Source organism: Capra hircus, chromosome 4, assembly GCF_001704415.2.
Source record: "Capra hircus breed San Clemente chromosome 4, ASM170441v1, whole genome shotgun sequence".
NCBI classification, from domain to species: Eukaryota; Metazoa; Chordata; class Mammalia; order Artiodactyla; family Bovidae; genus Capra; species Capra hircus.
In genome coordinates, this window is record NC_030811.1 from 54362846 (window position 1) to 54383376 (window position 20531).

General features: G+C 46.8%; 1 protein-coding gene across 6 annotated transcripts in view; it reads right to left on the bottom strand.

The window, feature by feature from the left end:
- Positions 1 to 20531, bottom strand: part of NOD1 (nucleotide binding oligomerization domain containing 1) — a 91806-nt gene that overhangs the window by 30419 nt on the left and 40856 nt on the right. For 2 of the 6 annotated variants that reach the window (XM_005679253.3, XM_013963362.2), the window contains exons 2-6: positions 11803 to 11900; positions 11464 to 11540; positions 8973 to 9278; positions 7545 to 7719; positions 2924 to 4751 (exon numbers count right to left, since the gene is read on the bottom strand). In XM_005679253.3, coding sequence (XP_005679310.2) covers positions 2924 to 4751; positions 7545 to 7719; positions 8973 to 9173 — 2204 coding nt within the window. In that variant the 5' untranslated portion in view covers positions 9174 to 9278; positions 11464 to 11540; positions 11803 to 11900. Of the gene's footprint in view, positions 1 to 2923; positions 4752 to 7544; positions 7720 to 8972; positions 9279 to 11463; positions 11541 to 11802; positions 11901 to 20531 lie in introns of those variants that run through there. The other 4 variants (XM_005679254.3, XM_005679252.3, XM_018047107.1 and 1 more) reach the window with 4 other exon arrangements.

Here is a 20531-nt window from a genome sequence, read left to right on the forward strand (position 1 = left end):
ATGGGGCACAGCGTGTACAAACACTGCAGGACTATCCCAGAGCCCACTAGTCACTCCCAATATTCATGCTTACTTAGAAACAGAATCCCCCATTTTTTAGCTGGGCACACATGATTAACTTCTGCCCAGTGAAATCTAAGCAGAATTCTCATTAGCAGTGGCTGAGAAGTTTTCTTAAAAGACTGGGATGCGTCCTAAACTATAATTAAAAATATGTCCCTATGTTCAGAGCAGCACTATTCACAACAGTCAAGACTTGGAAACAACCTGAATGTCCATCAACAGATAAATGAATAAAGATGTGGTACAAATACAATGGAATGCTGCTGCTGCTGCTGCTGCTAAGTCGCTTCCGTCGTGTCCAACTTTATGTCACCCCATCGACTGGACTAAGCAGCCCACCAGAGTGGGTTGCCATTTCCTTCTCCAATACATGAAAGTGAAAAGTGAAAGTGAAGTCGCTCAGTCGTGTCCAACTCTTAGCGACCCCATGGACTGCAGCGCACCAGGCTCCTCCATCCATGGGATTTTCCAGGCAAGAGTACTGGAGTGGGGTGCCATTGCCTTCTCCTACTCAGCCATAAAAAAGAATGAAATAATTCCATTTTCAGCAACATGTGCAACTAGAGATTATCACACTAAATGAAATGTCAGAAAGAGACAAATACCATATGATATCACTTATGTGTGGCATCTAAAATATGACAGAATGAACTTATCTGTGAAACAGACTCACAGACATAGAGGAGAGACTTATGGTTGCCAAGGGGAAGGGTGGGATCGGGTAGGGATGGATTGGGAATTTGGGATTAGCAGATACCACTATTATATTAATACACATAATGGATAAACAACAAGGTTCTATTCTATAGCACAGGGAACTATATTCAATATCCTGTGATAAACCATAATGGAAAAAAGAATATGAAAAAAATATGTAACTGAATCAATTTGAATCAATGAATCACTTTGCTATACAGCAGAAATGCATACAACATTGTAAATCAACTATACTTCAATAAAATAAATTTACCAAAAGAAGAATGGGGTTTGTCCTTTGCCTTTTGTTCCTCTTGGTGACTAGAATGTCAACTGAATGGCTGGAGCTTAAGCAGCCGTTTTGGGCCAGGACTTGGCAGTCAGATAGGGAGGACAACAGAGCAGTAAGGCAAAAGACAGCCAAGGCTGGTGGTCATGGAGACCTCAAAGAAGGTCTAAGCTGCCCTCCTTTAAACTTTTTCATGAGAAACAAATAAGCCGATAACTTATCTAAGCCATCAGTATTTTGGTGGTGCTTGGTGCTCAGTCATGCTCGACTCTCTGCAGGCCCAAGGACTGTAGTCCGCCAGACTCCTCTGTCCATGGGATTTTCCAGGCATGAATACTGGAGTGGGTTGCCATTTCCTACTCCAAAGGCTCTTCCCAACTAAGGGATGGAAACTGCGTCTCTTGTGTCTCCTGCATTGACAGGAGCATTCTTCACCACTAGCACCACCTGGAAAGTCCACCAGTATTGTGAGTTTTCTCTAACTCTTGGCCAAAACTAATCCTCACTGATGCCCTCAGGGAGCTCAACGTGCTTCCTTAGGGTGGTCCATTTCTTCCTGTTTTGTCTTTTGCTGTCTGGAGGCAAACTACGGGACCATCAGACTGGTGCATCATTTCCACCTTATGAAATGGGCACGGGGAGGCACTGAGTGTGGCGTTGCCTGAGGCTGCATACAGAGAGTTGCTGGCTGAGAGCTCAGAGAACAGATTCCAGACTTCCCAATTCCCAGGCCAGCATAGGCTTGGGCTCCCTACATCCACCCATCCCTGCACAATGTACACTCTGGTGCTGGTCTAACTGGTACCTGGAATCAGTTCCAAATCCCTGCTGCTCTTCAGGAATGCATGAGCCAAGTAGTAGAGAACTGAAACCCCCCGTAGAGATTTACAAGGCGTATTTAACACAAGATGCTAATAGAAGAAAGAAGACTGACTGGCTTTTCTTTCCTCGAAACCATCGAACAGGAAACTAAGAGTCAGCATTCTTTACTGAGATCCTTTGCTGCTCAGGGTTGCCAGCTTTTTTGGTAGAAATTAACGCTAATAACCATAAAGTCGTCTTTTTTTGCCTTTATAAAATTTTTCACGTGTCAGAAACTTTTCACGGGTTATCTCTGAGCCTCACATAAATCTGAAAAGGTAGGTTCTTTGATTCTGGCTCCACCACAGCCCCTATGTGCGACCTTGAGCAACTTCTCTGTGCCTCTGCTTCCTCATTTGCCAAAATAGAGATCTAGTGTGCTGCAGTCCATGGGGTCGCAGAGTTGGACACAACTGAGCGACTGAACAACTCTTACAGAGATGTTAAGAGGATTAAGCCAGGTAATATTTGTAAAGCCCTTTACTCATTCTCAATAAATGCTGATTGCTATTACTGTAATTGCTAGGATATAAGAAACTCCTTTTTCTGAATGAGGACACTGAAACCTCAAAGAAGTTAAGCAACTTGCTCAAGGACACCCAGTTAGGGCCAATTCACATCCATCTAACTTGGAAGCTTTGCTCATTACCTTCTACCACCCTGAGACAGAGTGGGCTTCCCCTGTGGCTTAGCTGGTAAAGAATCTGCCTGCAACACGGGAAACTTGGGTTCAATCCCTGGGTTGGGGAGATCCCCTGGAGAAGGGAGAGGCTACCCACTCCAGTTTTCTGGCCTGGAGAATTCCATGGACTATATAGTCCATGGCGTCCCAAAGAGTTGGACAGGACTGAACGACTTTCACTTTCACCCTGAGACAGAGAAGGTCCGGATGCTCCCAGATCAGTGGTCATGAGTCCCAGGATAACCCAGGAAATCCAGCTCCAGGATCCTAGTCCTTGGGTCTGACACCTGACCCCAGCCCTGCCAACCGCTCCCTGAACCTGGTGGCTTCACCTGATGACAGTGAGGCGGCTGAAGCATGGCTGCAGTTCACGCACGCCGAAGTCGTTGAGGTTGTTGTTGTCCAGGTCGAGCGCCAGCCGCTTGCGCAAGTGATGCAGGACGAAGGAGAGGGCACTGCAGTCAGCCGAGCAGGCGTTGCAGAAGGTCAGCTTGAGGTAGTTGGCACAGATGCCCCTGGCTGCCAGCTGCCCCGCCTTCTCACTCTGCGTCTCAAAGATGCAGCGCAACATCCAGATAAAGGTAGGCAGGGCCTGCACCTGGCTGAAGCCCCCAGACTGCACCCGGGGCAGGTTCTTCAGGTGGGAGCGCAGGCTGGCGAACAGGTGAGTCCACAGGGCCTTGCGTTTTCGCCGCAGGGCAGCTGTGGGCACCAGGTGTCGCAGGAGTTTCTGTTTGCCTTTGGACAACAGCCCGCACAGGAAGAGGTTGGTGAAATGAAAGTGATCCTTGTTCTTGAAGGGGTCTTCCCCATGCAGGCCACGGCCCCCCAGACACTGGACGGGGAGAAAAGGAGGAAAACAGGTCGATGTGGCCACAGCCTCCTCGGGAGGAGTCCACTCCTGGAAGAACCTGAGCAGCTCCCTAGTGCCTACCTTGTCGTCCACCACTAGAAACAGGGCAGCAAAGAAGGCCTGGAGGGTTAGGTGGAAGAACTCATAGGACTGCTGTTCCTCTCCGAGGCCCAGCTCCGGCACGGTCCGAAGGAAGCCCAGCTGCAGGTCCCCCTCCCGCACCTCGGACGCCTGCACCTCGTCCTGGTTGAAGACAAAGAGGCTCTTCTCCATGCCCCTGTGAGCCACCCGGCCCAGCGAGCACAGGGTGTCCCGGCCGGCGCGGAGGGTCTCCGTCTGGCTCCGAGTGTTCTGCTGCACCAGGCTGGTGGGCTGCGTCCTGTTCAGGTGGACCTCGGTGACCAACAGGAAGATGTCAGTCAGCGTCACCGTGAGATCAGGGAGCTGCGGGGAGCTCTCAAAGGTGTCGTGGAAGTGCTGGAAGCACCGGAAGATGATCCAGCAGAAGAGGGGCACCGCGCACAGGCTGCAGAGGTTGGGGTTGGCCTCCAGTTGATCCAGCAGGCGCTGGCGCACAGCGCGCTCGGGGAACATCCTCCCAGTGTAGGCGCGCAGGTGGCTGGGGGAGAAGCCGCGCAGGAGCGCCTTCTTCCAGAGGAGATGTCGCGGGACCTCGACGCCCGTGCGGGCCGTGAGCAGCTTGCGCGCCCCTTTGAGCAGCTTCCCACTGAGCAGACTGGCCAGCAGGGCCAGCGGGTGGGCGGGCTCCCAAGGGGAGGAGGTGTCGGGCTCGCTGCTCAGGTCGAAGTCTGAGTGCAGCTCGTCCAGGCCGTCGAAGGTGAAGAGGGCTGTGTGGGGAAAGCGCAGCAGGAAGGCAAAAACCTCCCCGGGGTCCTGCTCTGGGTAGCAGTAATGCTTGAAGAGCAGGTCCTGCAGACACAGTGCCGCGCTCTTCTTGAAGCAGCTGAGGGTGCGGCAGCGGAAGTGGAAGAAGAACTTGATCCCTGGGTCCAGCTGGCCCGCTGCCCAGAGGCTCTGCAGCCGCTGCAGCAGCATGGACTTGCCCATGCCTGCATCGCCAAACACGAAGATGATCTCACCCTGCTCGTTGAGGACGCCCGTGGTTGCGTCCAGGAGGCAGGCCAGGCTGTCCAGGCTGCCCAGGCTCTCGTTGCTGAAGTTGACAAGCTCCACCACCGTGTCCGTGTACATCTGCTCCAACAGCAGCTCCTCCTTCTGAGCATAGCACAGAATGAACTTGGAGTCCTGGCCCAGTTGCTGCTGCAGCTTCTGGCTGTATCTGCTCACTGCAGGGAGAGCCGGGGGGTGACAGGTGGAAGAAGGTTGAGAAAGAGACACAGGTGGAAAGGGTATCCAATGGGAGGTCTCAGGTGAAGAAACAAGTACACAGACAAACCCACAGCCTAGACACTGAGTCCAGGTGCAAGGACTCCTCAAATACAGAGAGCTAGCAGTCCAGAATCCCCTGGTCCTCTGGCCTCCACCCCTCTGCCTGACCTCAAATTTAGCCAGCCAGCAGGGGCAGAACCCAACTGGGATCAGTGTCTGATTCAGGCTCCCTACTCCTCTGCACAAGTCATCATTGAACACCAGCTAAAAGCTGAAGCCCCTTCAAAATAGAGGGCTAGGCTACGTGGCTCTGCTGCTCCAGCCCACCCCAAGTGTTCCACTCAAACAGCTCAGGCCAGTCTGCACTGAAACTTGTACTTGAGGAACAAACTGTCCCCAAACTTCTTGTGCTTATTACACTGCTCTTAAATAGTCTCATAAAACCCAATGCCAAACTTTTTGTGATGATATGTTTGATATTAACATGGACTACAAAGGGGCTGTGCCTCACTGTAACTGAGTAAATAAAGGACTCCACAGAGCACAGCAGTCCTGGTTCCACAGCTGAGGCCTGGGGAATCACTGATGCTTAGCACATGCCCTAGGGGGAGCCCTGGGATTGCCCATAGGCGGGTACATGATTTAACATGAAGACATGGGTGCCACTCTGCAGAACCAAGCTACAAAATGGCCTTATTCCAGGCAAAAAAAAAAAAAGGGGGGGGGGGGTAGTCCATAAATTCCTTTGAAATACTTTTGGGATTTTAATGATAACAATAAAAATTGGACACGTGCATATTTCCAGATTCATCTACAACCCTCTCCTATCAACTTGGTTCTCTGCTTAACATTTGTGAAGTAAATCCTAATTTTCTAGGTTTTAGTAAGGAAAAATGTACAGACTGTAAATTCACCTATTTTACAACAGGTTTACAATTATTTTTAGTAAATTTTGAGATTTACACAAACACTGCTATAATCCAGGGGTACAATATCCACCATAAGTGCATTTGCCGACTATCTCTGTCTCACCTTGGCCCTGGGAAACTGTTGGTCTGCTTTCTCTCTCCATGAATTTGCCCTTTCTGGACATTTCCTACAAATGGATTCATACAATGTTCAGCCTTTTGCATCTGGCTTCTTATAGACTGAATTATACTTTAAAATCTGTTACAGTAGCTAGGTAAAGGGCCCAATGGAGTAAAGTCCTTTTAGAAAACTCTTTATCAAAGGAATATTTTCCTTTTTTCATAGGGGAAGATAACAAACCTAGACAGCATATTAAAAAGCAGAGACATCACTTTGCTGACAAAGGTCTGTATAGTCAAAGCTATGTTTTTTCCAGTAGTCATATATAGATCCACCTGGATGTGAGAGTTGGACCATATAGAAGGCTGAGCACCAAAGAATTAATGCTTTTGAACTGTGGTATTGGAGAAGACTCTTGAGAGTCCCTTGGAAAGCAAGGAAATCAAACTAGTAAATCTAAAGGAAATCAACCCTGAATATTCATTGAAAGGACTGATGCTGAAGCTTCAATACTTTGGCTACCTGATGTGAATCTCTGACTCACTGGAAAAGATCCTGATGCTGGGGAAGATTGAAGGCAGGAGGAGAAGGGGGCCACAGAGGATGAGATGACTGGATGCCATCACTGACACAATGGACATGAATTTGAGCAAACTATGGGAGAGAATGGAGGACAGAGGAGCCTGGTGTGCTGCAGTCCATGGGGTCACATAGTCAGACACGACTTAGCAACTGAACAACAACAAAAATAACAGAAGTGAGGTGAGCAGGAGCACTGAGACTAAGAAGCTAGCAATGGCTGGTGCTTAAGTGTTGGGACCTCAGAAGCAAAAGCTTGGCCCTGACACTGTCTCTAGGTCTAGTTTCTCCCAAATACACACCTGACAGTCTGGAACATGATCCTATGCTTCTGTTTTCAAGGTCAAACTGGATTCTTTGAAACTCAAGAGTTTGGAAGCTCGGTGCTGGTATGTTGCCAACAGCTGTGGAGTGACCACAGGCGTGGAAAGAAGATTCCCTGGTCCTCAGACCAGACTGTGGCTCCAATTACGTGCTCTCTCAGCACCTTGGACTGCTGTGCTCCTTATCACTATTTGCAAATATACATCCGTGTTACTACCAGTTTCCTGCATTAACCTCTGAGCTCCCTGAAGGCAGGAACCATATCTGGGTCTGCTCCCCACTGGACCCCTGGCATCCAGCACCCCCAGCCTTAGCACATGGTGAGCACATCATAAATACCTACAGAACTAATCATTTAACTAAAGGGCAAGGTGGGGGTGGGGTGGGCATGATGTTTTGGAAATAAGGACTGGCAGTCAGGAGTGATAGAAGAATTCTTCGCCTAGAATCAAATTTGGTAAGATTTTTAAGCAGGAAAAAAAATACAACCTTGAATTTGTACAACCACTAAAATGTCTAGATACCTCAGAATAGGAAGCCAGCAAGGGGTTCAAACAGAAGTCATCCCGATACCTCCATAGGCCCTTACATAAACCAGACCAGCTACACGTGGGCAGTTCAATCACAGTCCCTTGGGCTGCAAAAGGGTGACAGGGACCCAGCTCTCTTTTTCTAAAAGGAACACAGCAGCAGAGCCTGCTGCCTGGGGTGGAGGGCAGGGCTGGTCAAGGTGGACCCTACCTTTATCCCCTGCTGGGCCTGCACAGAGAACATTTCCAAGCCCCGGGGGCCTTGCCTCCTGGGTGGCTCCCTCGTACCTGGGTCAGTGTTGACAACAGCTTTGCTCTGAATGAGTGGCGAAGGGGAGAAGCCAATCTCTGACAGCCAAGGCCTGAGATCCACATAAGCGTCTGCGAGTTGCTGGATCACGTGGAGGAAGAACTCGGACACCTCCTCGCCCTTGCTCTGTACCAGGTCCAGAATTCTGCGGACCTAGCGGGGTGCAAGCAGGAGGGTGAGGGCCAGTGCTAGGGTTGTTCACCCCCCAGAGGGGCCCACATGCAGGGCCCTGAGCTCTTACAGCCTCGAGCTTGACTGTCCACACAGCCAGTGTGAGATGCTACAGCCTGAAATGGACCTCCTGAGCAAGAAACAAACCGCATGGCTCTAGGAAAACAGAGGCTTCCACGAGCCTAAAAATAAAAAGGTCAGACTCACAACTGGGGTCAGGCCCACCCCTGGAATTTCCTTTTCCCAGCTCTTCTTTTCCCTCTTAACCTAACACTACTGCTCTCTGGGAACAAGAGCTGAGGGCAGAAAATCAGCCATTAGGCATAATGAGGTGGGTGCTGGGCCAAACAGCAAATGGACAGCAGACTTCTGTCTAAGATGTACCTTCAGAAAGTTTTCTGTCGTATTAAAAATTCAAGGGAAAAAAATCACCACAGTGTTCTTTTGTGCTTTTCTCAGAAACCTTTCTGGTCTTTTCTGAGCCCAACAGGTCAGAAAAGTGCTGCTGGTGGTTTAGTCACTAAGTCATGTCCGACTCTTGCAACTCCATGGACTACAGCCCACCAGGCTCGTCTGTCCTCTGTCCATGGGATTTCCCAGGCAAGAACACTGGAGTGGGTTGCCATTTCCTTCTCCAGGGGATCTTCTTGATCCAGGGATGGGACTGGGATCTCCTGCACTGCAGGAAGATTCTTTACCAACTGAGCCACCAGGGAAGCCCCGGCAGGATCATGTTACAAATGAATTCTGTCACTCCTCTCCCCAAGAAGGAGGTTTTGGTCCCTCCATTCTATTTTTCTGAACATGACACAAAGTTAAAGTGAAACCAAGGGCTGGGAAGACTTTCCACAGTGAAGTGTAAGAAAGTCTTTACTGTGGACCTGGGCTAAAACGCAGCTATTCCTCAATCAGAAATGAGGGCCATTCTCAGAGCCGTACCCAGCAGTGAGCAGCTCTTCAGGGTTTAACAGGCACGGAAGGGGGTAGCATGGCTAGCATTTCATGCATGCTTTCTTTCTAAAGAATTCACTAATTTAAAGTGAATTGGAAAATGAGTTGTCTGAGAACCAGTACACACAGCAAGGAGAATGGAGGGGATCAGAGGAGTTTGCTGTGTCATGATCACAGAAATGAAATATGTAATTTCTGTTCTGTAAATAATCACCCAATGTACTGAACTCTCTAAGCTCTTCACCCCATCTGGCCACCAGAGCTGGCCTCCCCGTCACCAGCACCTTGTCGGGCTGCGTGGGGCAGGCACACACGATCTCTGCATCTTCAGTGGAGAAGTAGTCATTCTGCAGCAAGTTGTCCAGCAGACACTGAGTGTTTCGGATGTGAGTGACCAGATGCTCCCGGTTGACTTTCAACAACTTGATGAAGGAGTGAGGCTCTGATGGGACCATTTCCATCTCACTGCGGCCGTGCTTTTCCATGGTTAAAGCAGCAAGCGGCTGCTTTCCCCAAACTCATCTTTGGCTGCCTGTGTCTTTCTGGCAGAAGGGCAATCAGGACCCAGGGCCAGCCTCTCCGCACAGCGCCTGTAGAAACAAATGAAATCACCAACAAAGCCAAAGCCACGGGAAAGGTTTCCCCACCCCACCATCCCCCACCTTTCTTTGGTCCTGGAATTTCTCTATTTAGAGCAGGAATCAGTTCAGTTCAGTTGCTCAGTCATGTCCGACTCTTTGTGACCCCATGAATTGCAGCATGCCAGGCCTCCCTGTCCATCACCAACTCCAGCTTTCGAATATGCTGTCTAGGTTGGTCATAACTTTTCTTCCAAGGAGTAAGCATCTTTTAATTTCATGGCTGCAGTCACCATCTGCAGTGATTTTGGAGCCCCAAAAAATAAAGTCTGACACTGTTTCCACTGTTTCCCCATCTATTTCCCATGAAGTGATGGGACCAGATGCCATGATCTTCGTTTTCTGCATGTTGAGTTTTAAGCCAGAGCAGGAATAGCATATTAAAATACAGAGATGTTACTTTGCCAACAAAGGTCCATCTGGTCAAAGCTATGGTTTTTCCAGTAGTCATGTATGGATGTGAGAGTTGGACCATAAAGAAGTCTGAGCACCAAAGAATTGAAGCTTTTGAACTGTGGTGTTGGAGAAGACTCCTGAGAGTCCCTTGGACTGCAAGGAGCTCAAAGCAGTCAATCCTAAAGGAAATCAATCCTGAATATTTACTGGAAAGACTGATGCTGAAGTTGAAGCTCCAATAATTTGGCCACCTGATGCCAAGAGCCAATTCATTGGGAAAGACCCTGACGCTGGAAATTATTGAGGGGAGTAGGAGAAGGGGACAACAGAGGATGAGATGGTTGGATGGCATCATTGACTCAATGGATATGAGTTTGGGCAAACTCTGGGAGATAGTCAAAGACAGGGAAGCCTGGTGTGCTGTAGGCCATGGTGTCGCAAAGAGCTGGACATGACTGAGCAACTGAATAACAAAAGCAAGAAGGAGTCATGCTGAAGATATTGATCTGAGATGCATTACAGTAAAAAAAAAAATCATTATTTAGTTGTGTCTGCTTGTGGGTTACATCAGTGGGGTAGATGACCAGAGGTAGACAATGCTTTTGTTTAGCAAAACTTAATTATTATCACTTTTTTAAAAAAAGTGTGCCTCCACAGAACTCTATTCAATGTTATGTGCCAACCTGGATGGGAGAGGGGTTTAGGGGAGAATGGGTACATACATACATGAATGGCTGAATCCTTTCACTGTTCACCCGAAACTACCACAACATTGTTAATCAGCTATACCCCAATACAAAATAAAAAGTTTAAAGTTTGGGGGGGAAATGTATGTCTCAATCCTAGACTGGAATAAGGATGCAAATGTATGTTTTCCAAATTAGCTGACAGGGATTAGAAGTTTCTATACGCCCTGTGAGGGGACAGGGGCCAGAAGTTGGAGCCAAGGAGTTGTGGGAACTGATGGGAGAGAGCAAAATGCCCTGCGGAGAGAGTGCGCTGGGGCGAGGCATCCATGGTAGTTACGGCTCTCCTGTGGCAGTCAGAGCCCAGGAGCCTGGGAACAGCAGCACGTCCGTCGTCACTGCCTGATCTGGGCTGTGCTGCAGTCCTCTGCACAGCCCCGCCCCGGCTCTCCTTATATCTCCAGCCAAGCCGGTTACATAACAGCACCTGAGGGAATGAAGGCGTGGCAATGGCCACGCCGGAGTGAAGTGGGACAGAACGAGGGCGACAGAGAGAGGCAACGTGGAGTTCCAAGCGGTGGATGACCAGGAGACACCAGCTCCCTGGAAATCCTCAGAAACCTCATACAGGTGCTGAGCTTCCTGTCTTGGTAGGGCCCAAGCTCTTTTATTTGCGTATTAAGAAAATACTTTGGGTTTGTCTGTGCAACCCCAGAATTGTACTGATTGCTTTGTTTTCCCCCTCCAGAATAAGATCTCTCAGCCACTTAATTTTCCAGTCATCCTGTGGATAGAAAATGGATCACACTCTTGAAAGCAGAAAAGCCTTGAACTAGTCTTTCATCTAAACCTCATATATCCCAGGGAGATAGCTTTAAATATTTTTTGTTGATCTTAAAGAAAAAAATTCATAAGAGTTCCAAACATGCATGTCTCACAAGCCCACCTATGCTAACATTCAGGTCTCATGGTTCTCACATTTTTCCCACAACTAGTCTCCTGCTCTTTGACACATTTTTCTTCTTCTTGCAGTTTTGCATTTTATCATCTTTTACCTTCAAGTTGGGAGATGCAAGCCTTCCAGAGATTCTCATCGGGACTCCACGCAATACTCTTCCCTTTCATAACCTGACTGAGCAAAACACAGTACATTCTAACATTCTAAACAAGAAAGGCAAGAGATTCTTATCAAAAGGAATTTGAAGGAACAAAAATGAGTGATTAGCTACTATTCCACTAAAAGTATGCTGATTGATTAGACTCTAATTCAGCTTTTTCTACTGTTGTCAATTCTATGACTCACTTAAGGGGATCCAAAGTTTTAGAAAATTAGTTCCCTTAAGGATACCAGTTGATGATGTTAAATGTCTATTTAAACTAGTGGTTAGTAATACCTTTTTAAGTTTCTGGCATGTGTTGTTTGAAGTGAGTGAGAATACTGTAAAACAACATTCTATCCTTAAATCTTCAATTTCCAATTTCTTTCTGGAATCTGCAAAGTCAAAAAAAAAGAGAGAAAAAAAGGTTTCTTTGAAAACCCTCTTGTGCTGCATGGTGAACAAATGAATGAATGAATGAATAAAATTGGACAAAGTAAGTTTTAATACAGAACTGTAGGATCTCAGAGCACTCTTCGTTACCTTCTTCCTTTGGGACACTATTTTCCAAATCTTAGTCATTCAGGCATGACAGTCACATTTTTTGGCCATAATTGAGTCTCAGAAGCAAAGTTGTGTACTTGACTTTTTCCTTTAAATTGACTTTATTTTACAACTCTAGCAGACTAATTTTAAAGGAAATTTTATATTACCACTATAACCAAAACACTCACTTGCATTAAATAAAAAAGTAACACAATAATAAATTCACCAAAGAATAAAACCGTGCTATTGAACTCCAGCTTAACAAAGTTGCCCAGAAAGGCTCTTGGTCTGAGGCTTGTTTTCTCTTAGAAGCATGCGAGAGGTGTTAAAGACACAGTAGCACAAGAATGAAACTTTCTCTTTGAGATCACGGTAAATCAGAGAGCTGGAAAGGGAACTGCCTTGTCACTTGGTCAATCAGGGTCTTTTCACACCATGATGCTGGGAAAGATTGAAGGCAGGAGGAGAAGGGGATGACAGAGGATGAGATGGCTGGATGGCATCAACTGACTCAATGGACATGAGTCTGAGTAAACTCCAGGAGCTGGCGATGGACAGGGAGGCCTAGCATGCTGCAGTCCATGGGGTCGCAAAGAGTCGGACATGACTGAGCAGCTGAACTCAGCTCCATTCTTCCCAAGGCTTGGAATGGGTGTTACACAGGGCCTTCATTCCTTCACTCCCAATCCTCATACATCTTCACTGTGGGTCTCATTTCACTCCTGGCTTCTAACTCTTCCAAGCCCGTGATTCCCACAGAGCCACTGACGTGCCTCCCCGGCCCTTCCTCAGAGTATCGCCCATAGCCATCACTGCCTCTTACTGCCTAAGGCAGAAACTTAAGAAAACCTGATTTATGGCCACCTAAGCAAAGCAACAAATTACACGTCAGCCAGTTGGCAAGGAGACTAGCTTGAAATTTAACCAGATTTGCAAAGATCTCTCAACTCAGCAGGAATTTAACAAGGTGTGGATGGTGAAAGAGGAAACAAAGAAAGCTGATCCTGCCCTGTTGGAATCCACAGGTAGACCAAATCTAAATCATGGAACACTCCAGAGAAATGCAGTTCATGGACATTTGGTCACCAGAAATACTGATGCCGGAAAAGATTGTGAACCGGCTTTTTAGATTAGAGTTTCTCAGAAAGTCAGTGAGATGGGGGTTAAAGAAGTAAACTCACTATAATCCTATAAACTCAGAAACAAAGTAACTACAGGACCTAGTGGTTTAGCGTGAATTCCTTTCAACAATTAGATTCAATTTTCATGCTTGAAAAGAGCAGAAAATAAGACGCAAAAATGGTTTTGATAGTATGGTGAGGCAAGAACTCTCATACCAGGAATGTAAACTGATGGACACCTTCTGGAAACACATCTGAAATACATATCAAGAGCCTGTGATAAGTTTCAGTTTAGTAACTTCTCATTCTAGATCTCAGCCTTCTGAAAAGGTTCAGAGGTTCCGACAGTTTTGTGGGTGTTTTTTTAAAACAGGGGGCTTCCACTGCCAGTTCTGATAGTGTAGCTTGCTGTTCCCACAGAGGCCAACTACAGGTGAGTGGATGAGCAGATTGGGGAGCCATGTATAGTAGTGCCTTATTGAAAAATAAATATGAACGAAATATTAATATGATATGAATGAGTATCAAAGATGTTATGCTGAGAGAAACAAGACTCAAAAGAGTATGGAGTGTATGATTTCATTCACATGATTGTAGAAATCAGAGCAGTGGTTTCCTGGGTAGGGGGAATAGAAGTGAGAAATTGAATGTAAAGAATAAGAGAAATTCCTGGGGTGATAGAAGTGTTCTTTATCTTGCAGTGCCACAAATTCATGTATATCTCACCTTTTGCCTTTTCATACTGTTCATGGGGTTCTCAAGGCAAGAATACTGAAGTGGTTTGCTGTTCCCTTCTCCAGCAGACCATGTTTTGTCAGGCCCTGACTAGCAGAACATGCCCTTCAGCTGCTCCATGTAGCTGGAGGGCATGCTGGGCACTCTGGTTGTCCCATTGCTGGTCTTTGTTGAGGGAGAAAAACCATCATTGGCCATTGGGTGGCAATCAATGTGCCACCTGGGGGCTAGAGAAGTAAAATGCATGAGAACGGGTGAATTTAACTCAGATGACCATTATATCTGCTACTGTGGGCAAGAATCCCTTAGAAGGAATGCAGTAGCCCTCATAGTCAACAGAAGACTCTTAAATGCAGTACTTGGATGCAATCTCAAAAATGCCAGAATGATCTCGGTTCATTTCCAAGGCAAACCATTTGGTATCACAGTAATCCAATCTATGCCCCAACCACGGATGCCAAGAAGCTAAAGTTGAATAGTTCTATGAAGACCTATAAGACCTTTTAGAATTAACACCAAAAGAATATGTCCTTTCATCACAGGAGACTGGAATGCAAAAGTAGGAAGTGAAGAGATACCTGGAGTAACAGCCAAGTTTGGCCTTGGAGTACAAAATGAACAGGGCAAAAGCTAACAAAGTTGTGCCAAGAGAACGCACTGGTCATAGCAAACACTCTCTTCTGACAAACAAGAGATGACTCTACACATGGACAACACCAGATGGTCAATACTGAAATCAGATTGAGTACATTCTTTGTAGCTGAAGATGGAGAAACGCTATACAGTCAGCAAAAACAAGTCTAGGAGCTGACTGTGGCTCAGATCATCAGCTTCTTATTGCAAAATTCAGGCTCAAATTGAAGAAAGTTGGGCAAACCACCAGACCATTCAGGTATGACCTAAATCAAATTTCTTATGATTATAAAGTGGAGGTGATGAACAGATTCAAGGGACTAGATCTGGTAGACAGAGTGCCTGACAAACTATGGATGGAGGTTTGTAACATTGTACAGGAGGTGGTGACCAAAATCATCCTGAAGAAAAAGAAATGCAAGAAGGCAAAAGTGGTTGTCTGAGGATCCCATACAAATAGCTGAGAAAAGAAGAGAAGCAAAAGGCAAAGGAGAAAAGGAAAGATATACCCAAATGAATGCAGAGTTCCAGAAAACAGCAAGGAGAGACAGGAAAGCCTTCTTCAGTGAAAAATGGAAAGAAACAGACAAAAACAATAGAACGGGAAAGACTAGAACTCTCTTCAAGAAAATCAGAGATACCAAGGGAACATTTCATGCAAAGATGGGCTCAATAGAGGACAGAAACAGCAATGACATAACAGAAGCAGAAGATATTAAGAAGAAGTGGCAAGAATACACAGTTCAGTTCAGTCGCTCAGTCGTGTGACTCTGTGACCCCATGGACCACAGCACACAAGGCCTCCCTGTCCATCACCAACTCCCGGAGTCCACCCAAACTCATGTCCATTAAGTCAATGGTGCCATCCAACCATCTCATCCTCTGTCATCCCCTTCTCCTCCTGCCCTCAGTCTTTCCCAGGATCAGGGTCTTTTCAAATGAGCGGTTTTTCACATCAAATGGCCAAAGTACTGGAGTTTCACCTTCAACATCCATCCTTCCAATGAACATTCAGGACTGATCTCCTTTAGGATGGAATGGTTGCATCTCCTTGCAGTCCAAGGGACTCTCAAACGTCTTTTCCAACACCACAGTTCAAAAGCATCAATTCTTCGGTGCTAGCTTTCTTTATAGTCCAACTCTCACATCCATACATGACCACTGGAAAAACCATAGCCTTGACTAGACGGACCTTTGTTGACAAAGTAATGTCTCTGCTTTTTAATATGCTGTCTAGGTTGGTCCTAACTTTCCTTCCAAGGAGTAAGCATCTTTTAATTTCATGGCTGCAATCACCATCTGCAGTGATTTTGGAGCCCCCCAAAATAAAGTCAACCACTGTTGACTGTTTCCCCATCTATTTGCCGTGAAGTGAATACATTCTATTTGCCAGACTACACAGAAGAACTGAAAAAAAAAGTCTTAATGACCCAGATAACCATGATGGTGTGTGGTCAGTCACCTACAGCCAGGCATCTTGGAATGTGAAGTCAAGTGGACCTTAGGAAGCATTACTATGAACAAAGCTAGTGGAGGTGATGAAATTCCAGCTGAGCTAGTTTAAATCCTAAAAGATGATGATGTGAACGTGCTGCACTCAATATGTCAGCAAATTTGGAAAACTCAGCAGTGGCCACAGGATTGGAAAAGGTCGGTTTTCATTCCAATCCCAAAGAAAGGCAATGCCAAAGAATTGTGCAGAAACTACTGCAAAGTTGCATTCATTCCACACGCTAGTAAGATTAGACTCAAAATCCTTCAAGCTAGGCTTCTGCAGTACATAAACTGAGAACTTCCAGATGTACAAGCTGGATTTATAAAGGCAGGGGAACTAGAGATCAAACTGCCAACAGCCACTGGATCTTAGAAAAAGCAAAGGAAGTCCACAAAAAAAAAAAAAATCTACTTCTGCTTCAGTGACTACATTAAAGCCTTTGACTGTGTGGGTCACAACAAACTGTGGAAAATTCTTCGATAGATGGGAATACCAGACCACCTTATCTGCCTCCTGAGAAATTTGTATGCAGGTCAGGAAGCAAATTAGAACTGGACATGAAACAACAGATTGGTTCAAAATTGGGAAAGGCATACGTCAAGGGTGTATACTGTCACTCTACTTATTTAATGCATATGCAGAGTACACCATGCGAAATGCTGGGCTGGATGAGGCTCAAGCTACAATCAAGATTGCAAGGAGAAATATCAATAACCTCAGATATAAAGATGACACCATCCTTATGGCAGAAAGTGAAGAGAAACTCAAGAGCCTCTTGATGAAAGTGAAAGAGGAGAGTGAAAAAGTTGCCTTAAAACTCAACATTCAAAAAAATAAGATCATGGTATCTAGTCCCATCACTTCATGGCAAATAGCTGCTGCTGCTGCTGCTGCTAAATCGCTTCAGTCGTGTCCGACTCTGTGCGACCCCATAGACGGCAGCCCACCAGGCTCCCCCGTCCCTGGGATTCTCCAGGCAAGAACACTGGAGTGGGCTGCCATTTCCTTCTCCAATGCATGAAAGTGAAAAGTGAAAGTCAAGCCGCTCAGTCATGTCCGACTTTAGCGACCCCATGGACTGCAGCCCACCAGGCTCCTCCGCCCATGGGATTTTCCAGGCAAGAGTACTGGAGTGGGGTGCCATTGCCTTCTCCGACTCTGGCTCTAGACCCCACCAATGTTAGGGGCAGGCCTCAAGCCCAGACCTGATGCCCAGACTCACATGTGGAAGGGCTGACACAGCTAAACTTGGACTGTGTTCCAAGACTTTTCTGGTCACTCTGGGCTCAGAGACCTCACCTCACACACAACCACAAGGGACAGCCACAACCACTGCATTGCTACCGCAGTGGTAAAAGGCCAGTGGGATTCAGATCTTTGGAAATCCTTGCTATGACTTGGTGTGAGCCAGCTTAGACTGTGAAGGTGGCAATTGCCCATCCCTGCCTCCCAGATGATTATATATACACATAAGATTTGTCAAAAGTCTACCTGTACACTTAAACTCTGTGAATGTTACTGAATGAAATAATACTTCACTGAAGTTTATTTTCTTTAAAGTCAAAATATATTTCCAGATAAATAAAAACTGAAAGAGCTTGTGGCCAGTGTAGCTGCACTAAAATAAGTACTGAATGGCTTTTTTAGGTAGAAGAAAAATGATTTTAAACTCAAACAAAATGAGAGCAACAGAAAATTTTAATACATGGTTAAATATAAATGTGTATTGACTGAACAAAACAATACTATGTTCTGGGGTTTAAAATATATGTAGAATTAACATTTAAACAAGGGAAACGCTGCAAGATGGCAGAGTGGGAAAGACCCTGAACTTACCTCATTTTACAGGCACACAAAATCACAACTAAGTGCAGAACAACCATTGTTGAAAATGACTAGAACCTACCAGAAAATGTCTTCTACAACTAGAGATATAAAGATGGAAGCACAGAGGTAGGCAGGAGGGGCAGAGCCGCCACACAGTCAAGTCCCACATCCCCCAGTGGGCGGTCCACAAACAGGAGAGTAATTAGGACTGCATGGTTTTCCCAAAGGGTGAGAGACCCGAGCCCCATGCCAAGCTCCCCAACCTGGGAGTCCTACACAGGAAGATGAGCCCCCAGAACATCTAGCTTTGAAGGTCAGTGGGGCTTATTTTTTGAGAGTCCCATAGGGCTGCAAGAAATAGAGACCTCACTTTTAAAGGGCACACACAAAATTTCACATGCTCTAGAACCCAGGGCAGAAGCAGTAACCCAATAGGCGCCTGGGTCAAACCTACCTGCTATTCCTGGAGAGTCTCCCGGAGTGGTAGAAGGCAATTATAGCTCGCCCTGGGAACACAGACACTGGCAACAGCCATTCTGGGGGGCTCTTTTACCCCATGGACACTGGTGCTGGCAAGTGTCATTCTGGAATCCTCCCTTTAGCTTATCAGCTCCAGGCCCCAGCCCCACATGGGGCTACAGGCACTGAGTGGTCTGCAGGGGCCAGTGCCGGGACAGCTCAAGCCAAGCAACTAACTGGGCATGGACACAGCCCCACGTACCCGCAGAGAGGCTGCTCTAAGACCCTTAGATCCACAGCTGCCTCTGGACACAGCCTTGCCCAGCAGAGGGCCCAGAATCCAACTCTATGCACCAGTACACAGGCAGTAGAACCAAGACCATCAGGGCCCTCCAGCCAGAGACTCTGGGACTCAGCTCTATCCAGAGCAGTCTGGAACCAGCCCCAGAATCCCCAAGGCACCAGCCCCGCCCACCAGTGAGCCTGCTCTAGCCTCTCATCCAGCTCCACCCACCAGCAGGCAGACACGAGTCACAGGAAAACTACAGTCCTGCCATCTCCAGTCCTGGCCCACTCACTAGCTGTCCAGATCTGGCCCTGGGCCAGCTGGGCCCAGGACCTGCCCACTAGCAGGCCAATACAAGACTCAAGACACCCCAGACCTTGCAGTCAATTGTGTCAGGAACTGGCCCCACCCACCAGTGATCCAACACCTGCTCTGGGACCCTTCAACCTTGAAACCAGACACCAGGGCACAGCTCTGCTCACTAGTGGATGAGCAATGGCCCCTGAGGTCTCCTGGATCCTAACTCCACCCATCAGGACCCCGGCACAAGTATAGACCCCTGGGGGTTCTGCAGCCAGCTGCCTCATGAACCAGTCCCACCAATGAGTCGCTAGCAGCCTCTGCACAAGGCACGAACTGGCAACCAAAGAAACCAGGGGTCAACCAAGCTCACTAGACTACCCCCAGAGCGCACCACAACAGAAAGACCCGTGCATCCCTCACAGGGGAAGCCCTAGAGCATGCAACTCATGTGGTGAAAGGGAAGTATCCTGGGACACAAAGGATGCCTATGAAAAGCATCTTCTTCAAGGTTGGGAAATGCAAACAACCCATCAGACACATAAAAATAAAAAAAGCAACTTAGACAAAATGAGGCGACAAAGAACATGTTCCAAATTAAGAAACAAGATAAAACCCCAGAAAAAGAACTAAGTAGACACAGACAATCTACCTGAGAAAGAGTTCAACGTAGTGATCATAAGATGATCAAAGAACTTGGAAGAATCAATGCGCAAAACAAGAATCTAACAAACAGAAAATATAAAAAACCACCAAAATGGCATGAAGAATGCAATAACTAAAATGAAATAGACTAAATGATACAGAGGAATGGATCAATGAGCCAGAAGATAGTAGCAGAAATCAGATGCTTAACATGAAAAAGGAAAAAGCATGAACAGAATGAAGACCTCTGGGAAAACATCAAACACACTAATATTTGCATTATAGGGGTCCCAGAAGGAGAAGAAAGAGAAAATAAGGCTGAAAACAGAATTGAAGGCATACTGACTGAAAATGTTCCTAACTTGGGAAAGGAAACAGACATCCAGGTCCAGAAGTACAAAGAATCCCAAACAGAATCAACCCAAAGGAAACACACCAACATATCTTATAATTAAAATGGCAAAACACTGACGATAAAGAAAGAATATGAAGAGCAGCAAAGGAAAAAGCAACACATTATGTATATGGGAACTCCCATAAGGCTGTCAGCTGACTTTTTAGCAGAAACTCTGCAGGTCAGAAGGGAATGGCACAGCATATTTAAAATGAGAGGGAAAAACCTACAACCAAGAATACTCTACCCAGAAAGTAATCAGGACAAGCCCTGTGCTGCTGGAAGGAAGCTGTGAAAGAGGAAATTTTCCTGCACCATGGGAAGACCCCTTCCTGGTGGGGAGCGCTACAGGGACAGAAAGGGAGCTTCAGAGGCTTGGAGGAGAGTGCAGCAGCCAGCGGGCAGCAGCTGGAGCAGAGGGAGAATTGTACGCATGATCAGGGCTTCTGCCCTGCGTTCCCCAGTCTGAGACATGTGTCTGCCAGGGTGGATGGGAGCTGGGTGCTGGAACTTGGGCTTTGGAGATCAGAACCAGGGAGAGGATTGGGGTAGGCTGTGTGGAAACAGCCTGGGCTGGGGCTGGAA